The sequence below is a fragment of the Molossus molossus genome, unplaced genomic scaffold (genome assembly GCF_014108415.1).
Source record: "Molossus molossus isolate mMolMol1 unplaced genomic scaffold, mMolMol1.p scaffold_m16_p_8, whole genome shotgun sequence".
Lineage (NCBI taxonomy): Eukaryota > Metazoa > Chordata > Mammalia > Chiroptera > Molossidae > Molossus > Molossus molossus.
The window spans coordinates 82,577,629-82,590,955 of NW_023425402.1; the positions used below are offsets into that span (position 1 = coordinate 82,577,629).

Sequence of the window (13,327 nt, forward strand, 5' to 3'; positions counted from 1 at the left end):
CAAAATAGGAGAGTGAGGGAGAAGTGTAGTACATTGTTACAAACCATACATTATGATTTTTAAAAGTTATTCAGATCAAATATATTAAAGAGACTTATTTTACTGACTGATGACTTTCCCATAGCAAGTCTTGAGTACCATCTGTTATCAGTTCTGTTAATGAGGGTCTTTGCAAGCTAGATGATAGATGTTAACAAGAAACATTATTTGTGAAATTAAAATAAGTGTATTATGTATACCAATATATAGACATATAGCATTATCTCTATGAATAAAAATATACCACAATACACTAGGCACAGGCAATGGAGACAGATACTCCACAATATCCATTTAGTTTAATATTTAAACTGATGAAAACAAGAAAATATATTTATTTATTTATTTATGTTTTATCTTTATTGTTGAAAATACTGCAGTTGTCCCCTATTTCCCCCACCATTGACCCCCTCCTCCCTACCACTCCCTTCCTGCTTTCCCCGAACTATTGTCCGTGTCCATTGGTTATACATATGTGCATATAGGTTTTCTGGTTTATCTCTTCCCATCCCCCCACCGCCTTCCCTCTGAGAGAAAATATATTTATAAATTATTTTTGCCAGATTATATTAAAAAGATTTTCCTTAAAGACACGAGTTACATCGTGGTCATTTTATTTGCTTATTATTTATTTCTTTAGTATTTCTTTTTTTTTTTTTATCCTCACCCGAGGATATTTTTCCAGTTTTTGTACAGATAGAGTGGGAGGGAGAGAAAGGAAGAGTGAGAGAGAGAGAGAGAGAGAGAGAGAGAGAGAGAGAGAGAAACATCGATGTGAAGGGACATATCGAGTGGCTGCCACCCGCACGACCAACCAGGGCCGGGGACAAACTGTAACCGAGTTACATGCCCTTAGCAGGAACCGAACCCGGGTCTCTCCGGACCGCAGGCTGACGCTCTAACGGCTGAGCCAAACCGGCCAGGGTAATTGTTTTAGTATTTCTTTTTTTAAAATATGTTTTTATTGATATTTTAGAAAGAAAGGAAGGGAGAGAGAGAAACATCAATGTGAGAGAGAAAGGTGGATTGGTTGCATCCTGCACGCCCCCTACTGGGTACCAAGCCCCAACCCGGTCTTGTGTCCTGACGGGTAATTGAACCAGGACCTCTCAGTTCATGGGACCACCCTCCATCCACTGAGCCATGCTAGCCGGGCAGATCATGGTCATTTGAAAATGATGATTTACAGTTAAAGGTAATCAAAATAAAGAGCACATTTAATAAAAACACAACTATAGGGAAAATATCACTTGAAAGAAACAGAATTTTTAAAGTGACACTGTGGCCACTTCTGATCATGATCATTGTATGAGTATTAGGTCTTTGTGCAAGAAGTTGTGATTGTTGTCACTGTTACTGTTCCTTCCCATTGTACCCTAAAGATGTATAAATGAAGGAACTGTATACATATTTATTCTTTTGTCAGGTATAATAATAAATACCCTCTTGATCTTCCTATCTTTGCTGTGTAGTTGAGTGTGTGTGTATGTGTCTATGTGGGTATGGTAGTATGTCTAATTATAACATATGATCTTGGTATCCATCTGGCTACTTGATCCCAAGCAGCAGAGGTAACCAATAGCAGAAATGCTTTTGAAGTATACCACATAACTTTCAGAATCATTGGAAAGATTCAAAAACCAGGCTCAGGAGACAACAGATATCAAGGCCATTCCTAGGTTTCACAGCCTGAATAAACTAGTCAAAGCTCCTTTGCAGATACTGCTGTCACCTCTTCCTATACCACCCTCACTGGTACTATTATCTCTGTCACTATCATGATCTTACTTTTCTTATCTCCCCAATCTTATACTTCACATGCTCAACAGTCACAGGTCTACAGCCAAGTCACATGCACATGCTCACAATGCAAAAGAAAGTGGAGAAGAAAGATCTCCTTGCTTCTACTTCTTTAGGAGGTAGGGTACTGAATATCCTCAGTACTATATACGAGGCCAAAAACCCAATAATTGAAATGGACGCTGGATGTGTGGACAGCCAAGAAGTGATAAAAGATCTACTGCATTTTTCAAATAGCTTAGTGTTTTTAAAACATCATTTCACTGAGATAGAGTACTACATAGAACTCTACATTTCCACTAAATCAAGGATATGATTAGTTTAATGGCTTTTATTTGCCAGATTTCTCTCCCAAAAGATTACACAAATGCATGTATTTACTTTTATTCAATAAATTAAAACTCTAGTGCTATTATAAGTTTGTTAGTGTTTTCCTTATATTCAGTAGTGTCATAGACTAGAGATCCACTGTAAATGGCATTAAAGTTTCAGTGTGATAAGAGTTATAATAAAATATCAACTAAGTACTAAATAGAGACCAAGAGGGAAACAACAAATTCTGTGGCAAAGTCAGGGAGCACTTTCCCAGAGCGGGAAGAATTTGAGCTGAGTCACAAAAGATGAGAAGATGACCATGCTTAAGAAAAAAAGAAAAGGAAAGGAAGTTTTAAAAACATTCTATAGAATGGGCAAGATACTGTTATGGCAAAGAATTATCAAGCACCTGGTATATTTGCAAACAGTAAGATGTCACTACTCTGGACGTGTAGGAAGGCATGAGAGAGTTTGGAAACAGGTGAGTTTAGAGAGGCAGATGGGGGCCTGATTATAAATGTTTAGATTACCAGGGAGTTTGGCTATTACGCTGCAGGTAACAGGCAATGCACAGAGGTGCTCAAACAAGAAAGTGACATGGTCAAACTCCACTTTTAGGAAAATAATTTCTGTGGCAGTGGGGAAGATGAATGGAAGTGGAGTCATGCAGGGAACACTAGTTAGTATGCCTTTGTAGTAGATGTAAGGGACAGGGCATCCTTATACAAAAGTGTAGATGAAGACAGACAGACATAGATAGATAGATAGATAGATAGATAGATAGATAGATAGATAGATAGATAGAAATGTTAAACTATAGACAAAAAGTTTGGAAGCAGAAATCTTAGAATGGTGAGAAAAGACATCAAGGTAACTTTTAACATTTTTGTGCAATAACACTTTATTAATGCTGGTTTATAGTCACCTATTTATTAAGAGTGGCAGAAATTTGGGGCATAAAACTGGCTGAGAATCAGTTACCACTGTTTCTGTAGCTGGTGTTTATGAAGCCAGTCGGTAATGGAGAAGAGCATGGGAAGGTGGATGATTTGGACTTTACAGAAAGAAATTGTGATTCACAAGAAGAGGAACTGATTTGTAAGTAGCATGCGGAAGCCAGAAGGATATTATTTTCCCTCTCCCAGTGATTCTAGGATCCATTGTGGAAACCTACAAAAGTGCCATTGTCAGAGGAAATTCAGGCTTCAATTACATTAAAAACATTAAAGGAGTGTTTCTTAAAAAGGAGAAATTTAGAAATAAATTACAGGACTTGTAGAAGTGTGATGGAAATTGGCCTGTGAGTGTGCATCTGGGAGGAAAGGGGGGCGAGATGGTGTGAAACTCAGGACCGGTGAGGGAGGTGAAAAGGATTTTCCCTTGGAGCAGCGAAGGGAGTGGGACGGGGGATCTTTAACATTAAAATTAATTCTGAGTCATTTGGAATTATAATCATCGTGTTTGAAAACTAGCTGTGCCATTTAGGTTCTGGGAATTATTTTCTTTATTTGTAAAATTGTAACGAGGCTTCTTTGAACTGAATTCTTGTTTTGCTATCAGACAACAACCTTGGAGGTCATCACCTAGAGAAACATGGCCTGAAGCCTAGGGAGCCCGTCTGGATTGTGCCACAACAGATCACTGACTCTTATGTTAGATGCATTTCTCTCTGACTCACTTGTAGTTCTTCAAAAGACAACACTTATGTATTAAATATGACTCTAAGTCAAAGTTCTTCGTTTTTATAAAATGAACGCTGAAAGAGCTGGACAGCTGTGTGAGGAGCAAAGAACGTCCTGCTGACTTCTGGCCCAAGGTGTCTTGAAAAGACGTTCAGCTGTTTCGCTTATACAGTGCTTTATTTCGCTCGGTGCTTCTGATTGTGAATGGGATTGTAAAGATAGTTTTCTTTTGTAGAATCAAAAACGTTTTTCACATTTGACTTAAGAAGTGTGAATTTAATATTTTATTATTACTGATAATTGACAATTAATAAATGCCAAAGAATAAATCATGCATGCACATATATGTGCATGGGTATATATACACATATATGTATATATGATTATATACACAAATTTATACTTATATATATGTGTAATATTTTTATAGATTCCTTGGCAAATTTTATTTAAAATTTTTTTCTGCGTACAGGAAATTGAAAGAATCATACAATAAGCACCCATATATTCAGCATCTAGATTTATAAATTAACATCTTGCTGTACTTGCATAATCACACATCTATCCATCTGTACATAACTATCCATAAATCTGTCCTAAGCTTTGATCCATTACAAGCTTCTTGCCTAAGCACTTCATCATGAATATCATTAACTAGAGTTCAGTAATGGTTTACTTTTTTTTTTAATTCTCACCTGAAAGTACTTTTTCCATTGATTTTAGACAGAGTAGGAGGGAAAGAGAGAGAGAGAAACATTGATGTGAAAGAGACACACGTATTGGTTGCTTCCCACATGATCCCAAGCAGGGCTGGGGATCGAACCACAACTGAGGTACATGTTCTTGACCAGAATCAAACCTGTGACTCCTTGTTTCTGGGGCGGAAGCTTCAACTGCTGAGCCAGACCGGCCAGGATGGTTTACTTTTTTTTAAGGTAAATTTTGCCTACAGTGAAATGCTCAAATCTTCACTGGGTGTAACATTTACTCGTTGAGTATAACATTCAAGTTTTTTAAAAATGTGTATCCTTGTATTATACAAACTCTATTGAAATGTTAGCATCATCCCAGAAATTTCCTTTATGCCTCTTTCTAATTAGTCTCCATCCCTAAGGTCAACTGTTTTCTCCTGTTGTTTTCCCCATGGTTTAGGCTTGAAGTTCTAAAGGTTATATAAAGGAATAATAGAATATGCACTTTTTTGGTAAAACTCTATTTAGAATCATAATTTTGGGAGTCATCTTGTTGTTGCATGTATCAGTAGTTTGATTCATTTTAGTGTGGAATAGTATTAACTTAATGAATACACCATAGTTTCTATATCAGTTCTTCCATTGGTGGAAATCTGGGTTATTTCCAGATTTTATTGTTATTAGAAAAGTTTCTATGCACATTCTTATATAGGTTTCTTTATGGACATATACTATCATTTCTATTGGGCAGGTACCTAAGAATGGGATTTTGGGGTCCTGAGGTAGGTCTAGGTTTAAATGTATTTAAAAATGACTGTCAGCCAGAGTTTGGTTCCCGCTAAGGGCACATACCTCAGTTGCAGTTTGTCCTCGGCCACGGTTGGGGTCCATGTGTCTCTCACACATGATGTTTTTCTCTCTCTCTTCCACCTCCTCTATCTGAAGATAAATGCAAAAATGTCCTCAGGTGAGGATAAAAAAAAAAATCGGTGAATTTTCTAAATGTTTGCCATATTATAGCAAAATTTTTACTTTTCACCTTATGTAGACTTAGCATTTCTTTAGATCGTCTATTTACTAAACATATATATTACAGAAGAAAATAGATTCTATTATTATCTACATAGTATACATATTTTAATCTTTAATAAAAATATGTATGTTAAAATAAATAGTATTTATGTTTTGTTCAGATTTTGTTATTTAAACCACAAACGCAACAATTTATTTAGTCTAGCTACTACACAGAAAAAAAAATTAATTATAATTGTATGGATTATGATTACTGGCTTTTATGTCATTATCATTATATGACCTCAAGTTGAATTAAGAGGCTGTAAATCAATAGTCAATAAAGGTTCATCAGCTATTTGTAGCTATTTACATTGGCAATGTTTATATAATCTTAACCAAGTAACCCATATTGAATGTGACAATAAATATTGCTCTGCTGCTTTTGAAAGGAAATAAAATGGTACAACCTAATAGACCTGACATACAATGAAGATGGGCTGCAGTCTATAAGACAGCTATTGACTAACTCTTCAAATTGGCCATTAACACCTAATTGGGGACCTTCCCTGACCAATACACTTCACTGATTTTTAAAAATAAATAGCAAAATAGCTGATAAAATTTCAATAGGCAACTGTTTTCTGAGCCCCAAGTAAGGCAATTAAATTGAGAAAAGGTTCATTTTGAGTACATGATCAATAAGTATAACAGAAACAAATCATTGGAAAACAACAAAACATAAAAAAATATCAGTAATGTTTTTAGTTTATGAGTAAAAAACTCAATGGGATGAGACTGAGTATTTCTTTTATTAAATATGTCAACTTATAAGCTTTGTTGATGACTAGGTTTGGGCTCCTTTTCATGTCCAGTAAAAATAAATCTGAGTTAAAGAGCTGAACTCAAAATTTAGTCATCAATCTTACTAATTTATAACTTTGTGCATATTGTTTATCTTCTCTGAGCTGCACTTTCTTCGTTTGTAAAATGGGAATAATAAAACCTACCCAGTGGGGTGACTAGGGGATTACAGCATTTATTTAATGAATATGAAATAGCTTTGAATAAATGTTACTTTCATACCTGTAATTCTTTTATAACCATGTCATTTTGCTTACATTTTATTTATTTAATTCTGTGGGGAAATCGGGATATCATTTAATTCTGTATTTGCGGAACATACAATATACAGTAAGATAATTTTCAACAGCTGTTTATCTCCCCTTTTTGGCCCCTCCCATGGTTATTACTCAGAGCTAAGAAAGTACAGGCTTGGCCAACTCAGATCAGATCCCACAGGGATGCACCAAAAGCAAGATGTGCAGATTCTTACCCACACCTGCAAAACAGAACCCAAGGTCAGGGCTAGTCAGAGATGAGGGAGGAGACAAAGATCATAGAGCAATACCGACAATGTCCTGGTACAGTTTAGAGATGTGTAAAAAACTCAATAAAGCAACAATGGGATGAGACTTAGTATTTCTTTTATTAAATATGTCAATTTATAAGCTTTGTTGATGACTAGGTTTCAGGCTCCTGCCTGAAACAATGTTTGTGTAAGGAAGTTGGCTTTATTTGAAGGGGCTAGAAGGGACCTAACAACCTTTCCAATTCTGCAGGCCAGCAAGATGAGAGGTAAAGTTTTGGCCTTTTGAAAACAGGATTCCCAGCACAAATCTTTCTTCTTGCTACCTATTTCTTTTTATACTACAGAATTAAATGTAAAAACCTAGACTAATTTCCACTAACAAAAATTTACTAACAGTGACAAATAGGCAGTGGTTCATATTGATATATATGTGAACCATTACGTATACTCTGTGTGTAATCTATATGTATCTATATCTATATCCATCTCTATCTCTCTCCATGTGTATATATATATACAATAATGTGATTACACACACACACACACACACACACTGTATATGTATACATATACATAATGACCTAATCTAAGAGGTTTAACAATTACAAATCGAAGTATTCTGTCAAGCACTCAATAGTCATAAAAGCTTTCAGAATGAAGTCTGTACTTATATGCTATTCACCCTACCTGGTATGTTTGCTTTTTTGTTCTCCTTTTTCTCTACTAAATAAACTTCTATTCTTCCTTCAATTTTCAGCTCAAGATCCAATAAGCCTGTCTTAATGGTATTTTTTTTCAATTAAAAAAAAAAGAAAATGTTTTTCTTTAATATGAATTTATTCATTCAACAAATATTTTTGATCACCTATTATATGTCTGGTATATTTTAGGTCCTGAAGATACGATGCTAAAACAAAGTCCCTGCCCTTATGCAGCTTACTTTCTACTTGGCAAACAGACAATATCTTTAATGTATATTAAAAAGTATATGAAGGAATTTTTGCTAATGATAAGTACTATACAGAGTGGAATATTGAAAATAGTTGACACTGGTATGGCCAGCTTGGTTAATGTCCTTTACACCCTTTGTATTTTTTCTGTTTCTTTCCTGCTTCCCTTTCTTTCCTGCTCACTCCAACTTCCTTGACATTGAGTTTACCAATAGTGTTAGTATATAGGCTTTGGCTTGTGTCTATATTCCCATGTACTTCCCTCCCTATCCCCCACCCTACCACCAATCAGAACATAGGCCAGAGCCCTGGACGGGTAGGTCAATTGGTTAGAGCATCCTCCCAGTAGCCAAGGTTTTGAGTTCGATACCTGGTCAGGGCACATTACCGGAATCAACTGATGAATGCATAAATAAGTAGAATAACAAATTTATTTCTCTTTCTCTCTCTCTCTTTTCCCTCCCTCCCTCCCTCTTTCAAATCAATATATTAATAAGAAAGAAAGAAAGAAAGAAAGAAAGAAAGAAAGAAAGAAAGAAAGAAAGAAAGAAAGAAAGAAAGAAAAGAACATAGGCCAGCCTTAGCCTTGTTGTGACTGGTTTAATGGTATTTTTATTCCCAAATCTTTTATGATATATGGCATAGTATGTATTCAACACTTATTTGATTAAATAATTGTACATTTAAGTGCAAAGTTGTGATGTATTACAAAAGAAAAGGGCATATAGACAAACCTTTTAAATTTAATCAGATGTCATTTCCCAGCCTAGAGAATAAAATTTACTAGGTAGAGAGATAATTCTCTGGGGATGATCAAATTATTTTTAAATTTGTCACCTGATAAACTTTACAAAATTGAGTTGTTTCCAATAAGGCTTTTATACATAGGTAAAACTAAAATAATATTAATAATAATAAACTTTGTATAACACTGTACCTTTATACAAAACACTCTCTATATCTTCATAAAAGAAAAAATAACATGAATGGCTAATATTTTTCTGACCAATAGTTATATTAGCTGACCTTATATCACATTGACAGAATGTCTCATTGAATTGGGGTTAGAGCATAAAGATGATGTAGGGGCCTGGGAAAGAGAAATTTATCAGGAAGAATGAATTATATAATGACTGCAATTAAGTAAAAAAAGTAAGTTCTGAACTTCTAGTAAACAAAGAAAAATTGGAAACCTCAAATAACAATTAGCTGGAGAAAAGCATAAGGCAGGAGGGCTCTTGGGATGGGTAGGGGCTGGATTAGAACAGCAGAATCAAAGTGATTTTAGCTTGTGTCTGTATTCCCATGTACTCCCCTCCCTATCTCCCACCCTACTGCCAATCAGAACATAGGCCGGGGCCCTGGCTGCGTAGTTCAATTGGTTAGAGCATCCTCCTGGTAGCCAAGGTTTCGAGTTTGATACCCAGTCAGGGCACATACCAGAATCAACAAGACTTGTGAGTATGGGGGGATGGAGGATATAGAGAGAAGATTATTTGGAGGCAGCTTTTTGGGAGATCTTGAGAGTGACTGAAATGAGAACTGTCGTGTTGCCTGGTCATATGAATTCACTCACCTCTCTGAAAGTTTTGAACGTTATTACAATAGAGACTCAAATTATTTAAAATTATTTTTTATTTGCTGTACTGCGTTTTTATTATCTTCACCCAAGGGTATGTTTTTATTGATTTTTTCAGAGAGAGAGAAAGGGGGTGGGGAGAGAGAGAAACATAAATGTGAGGAGAAACATCAATCGGTTGTCTCCTATATGCACCCTGACCGGGGATCAAACCCACAACCTAGGTATGTGCCCTGATCAGGAATTTAACCTCCAACTTTTTTGGTGTACAAGATGATGCTCCAACCAAGCGGCCAGGGCTATTTGCTGTGCTATTGTTTTTTTCAATGAAATTCTAAGGTTAGCCATGACCACACATTGGCATTAGATTTATGTAGGTTTCATATAGTATTTGTAGAAACCATGTCATATAATGATTAAGAGGATAGGCTCTGGAACAAGATTGCATGAGCTTAAATCACAGCTCTGCTCCTTGCTAGTTGTCATACTGGGCAAGTTGCTGAACATTTTTAAAAAATGGGAGTAAAAGTAGTATGTGGCTATTATGGGCGTTGTGTGTAGTAAGTTAGTTCATGCAGATGTAGAGTGTTAGAGCAATCCTTGAGAGAATAGTACCTGGCACATTATCAACAGTCATCAGTGCTGTGTACTATTATTATTATTCAGAAGATGCAGAAGAACATTTATGAAGCCAGTATTTATAATTCATTTATTTTATAAATATATTGAGTGCTTACTCTATACCCAGCATGTGCTAAGTTTTCAAGATAAGACAGAAAATATTTTTGAACTCAGAACTCTCAGTATCTCAGTAAAGCATCAGGATGTAAGATTTAGCAAAGGGCTTTTTGTCAGAGGTTGAATAGATATAGACCTGCTTGGCGTGTGTAGAGACCCAAAGACTTCCTACGTGGTTAGCATGTTCCTTACGTAACTTGAGTCAAATTATCTGTAATCTCAAATGCTCCAAGATGAGTCTTTCAGTTAAAGAGTGATTTTTGATGAATGACTTTACTATGTTATCATTGAAAAGAGGTCTGTCAAGTGCAAATACTAGACATGCAGAAAGCAGAATTGACAGTAAGTCTTAGAAAGTCAAGAGCCTGTGTTGGCTCCTCATATGGAATGAAAGGCCTCCCAGCCCTGCATTGAAATGGGGCTCAGTGATTGTTTCTAAGGAAGCCAAACACTGTCATTCTCTCTAACAAATAGTTTCTGCTATATGATCATGGACTACTCTGATAACTTGTTTCTGGTAAGATATTGCTCTATAATATGGCTGTGTAGCGTGGAAGACAGTAAAGAATGGTTTTCAAATTTTTTTCATCATTTTCTGTCTTCTCCAGTCTGGATATAAAGAAGTTACGATAACCGTTTACATTAAATGACCATGAAAGATGTAGATGCATAGTTGTACAAAACCTTTACATATGATTATAATTTACTACTAGATCAGTGATTTTCAACCACTTACATCTCATGGCACATATAAACTAGTTACTAAAATTCTGCAGCATACCAAAAATGTATTTTTTGCTGATCTGACAAAAAAATAACAAGTAAAATTTTGATTGATTTACAAAAATAATAATAGTGGATTTTTAAAAAATAGATACCTGTATAAAAGGATTTCTCAGAGTGGCTTTTTAAAAAATAGGTGCTTATATGTAAGGATTTGTGGTACCAAGAATTAACTAATCAGACACAAAGTTACTATGCAACGTGATCAATAAGATACAATTCTATTATATGACCTATACATATATGGTTTAAGACAGGGCATTAACACTAGACAGCTATAGTTGCATTGGCTGTTGTCACTTTATTTGACAATCTAAGGGAAAAGAGGTCAATGCACCTGACTCAATAGTCAGGTATTGCATGTTTTAAAACTTCTTGTGACACACCAGTTGAAAATCATTATACTAGATAATAGCTGAAATACAAGATGGATTATTCAATAACATAAACAAAATATTTTCAAAGAGTGTGTGTTAGCGACAGTACCTTCTAATTTAGTATTAGATGTTAATAAATTAAGAAGATTGGCCCAGCCGGTGTGGCTCAGTGGTTGAGCATCGACCCATGTACCAAGAGGTCACCAGTTTGATTCCCAGTCAAGGCACATCCCAAGGTTGTGGGCCAAATCCTCAGTTGGGGGCATGCAGTTGGGGGCATGCAGGAAGCAGCCAGTCGATGTTTCTATCTCTCTTTCCCTCTCCTTTCCTTTCTCTCTAAAGTCAATAAAGAAAAAAAAATCTTTTTTAAATTAAATAAATTAAGAAGATTGCTTTAAATTCCATATTAAGGATGCAAAAAAATGTCCATTTGATAACGCATGCTGTTTATGCGCTGTACTTAAGTCAGATGTTTACCACTGATTATTTTATTTTGCTTAATTTAGTGCTCTGAAAAATACCCTATCTTACTTGTATTTTAAAATGAAGCAAAATCACACCACATTGTTTCTGGTCCACACACCTTCATTTGTCCATCTTTTTCAGGTTTATTCCCTGCTGTCTTGAACCTTGCTTCTAATGCTCTCATCACCACAAATGCAACATGTGGAGAAAAAGGACCCGAAATGTATTGCAAATTGGTAGAGCATGTGCCTGGACAGCCCGTGAGAAACCCCCAATGTCGAATCTGCAATCAAAATAGCAGTAATCCATATCGTATGTATTTTCATATGTTTGGTATGGCAATGGGCAGGATCTACAATTGACAGATTGTGAAGAAAAGTTGCATTATAGGTCAAAGGGCTTGTGATCCCCCAAATTTCTAGAACTTTTCTTCCACTGTGAACTTTTTTACAGCCTTTGTCCATCACTTGGCAAACATTAGATTTTCTTATCTGAACCAGGTACAGTGCTTGAGGTGGGTTTTCTAGCTGTAGACCTGTGGCAGTTGTTAGGTTTACTACCTCTAAAGTAGTATTTGAGGGTGTGGTTAATTTAGCCTTTAGTCGTTCATTGGTCACTTATGTGCCAGGTACTATGCTGGGGATCCAACAGGAGTAAGGTGTGGTCCCTGGCTTCAATTAATGAAGATACAGGCAAAGAGAAGGCTATGGCTATGCAGTGTGGTAAGTACAAAAGAAAGAATGAGCATAGAGGCTGAGGGACAAAACGATGGTCACAAATTCAGCCTTGGTGTAAATGAAGGATTGTTAGATAAAGCGATATCTAAGCTGAGATTCAAGGACAAGTTGGGGTCGAGCAGGAAAGAGGAGAGAGCGGGAAGAGAAGGAATGCCAGGAAGAGAAATCAGAGGAAGGCAGGAAACCTCACTTGCTCTGGGAGCTACAAGTAGTTAGAAATGGCTAGAACTGCGTGTGTCAGAGGGCAGAGGGTAGAGATGACTCTGTGCAGAGGCAGAAACCAGATAATGCAGGTTCCTAATCACCGCCAGAAGAGTGTTGTAGGGACAGGTGCCCTACAAAGCCACCTTAGTGGCCTCTAGGAATGCCTCTGATGTCTCAGACTCATTCATGGATGTATTCAGCAAGCATCGGAACGCCTGCCACTGCAATGCATTGCACCGAAGCATAATGTTAAATCATACATAGCCCTTGACTTAAGGGACTTAGAGAGAATGATAGGGGAAACAGAAAATAAATTGAATGCTACAGGAACATCTAGAGATTCCTGGGAAAAAGAGACCCATGTACTGAAAAACTAAGAATTAATAAAGATGAGAAGGAGAAAAGTATTATAAAAAAAAAAGCATACATAAATCTTGAAGGTATAAAACAGCATGCTATATTCAGAGAACTATAGTAATTTAGTTTAACAAGTAAAGCATTTTTATGGAGAAGAGAATGGTGTGAGGTGGAGGTTGATTTAGAAATGTGCATTGGGAAATCATTAAATATATATACTAGGGAG

At 36.2% G+C, this 13,327-nt stretch overlaps 1 protein-coding gene across 1 annotated transcript in view; it reads left to right on the forward strand.

Moving 5' to 3' along the window:
- The first annotated feature begins 3,158 nt into the window (after window positions 1-3,158).
- LAMA2 (laminin subunit alpha 2) overlaps window positions 3,159-13,327 on the forward strand; it is a 403,470-nt gene continuing 393,301 nt past the window's right edge. The window contains exons 1-2 of the mRNA XM_036247762.1: window positions 3,159-3,252; window positions 11,945-12,115. Coding sequence (XP_036103655.1) covers window positions 3,159-3,252; window positions 11,945-12,115 — 265 coding nt within the window. The remainder of the gene's footprint in view (window positions 3,253-11,944; window positions 12,116-13,327) is intronic.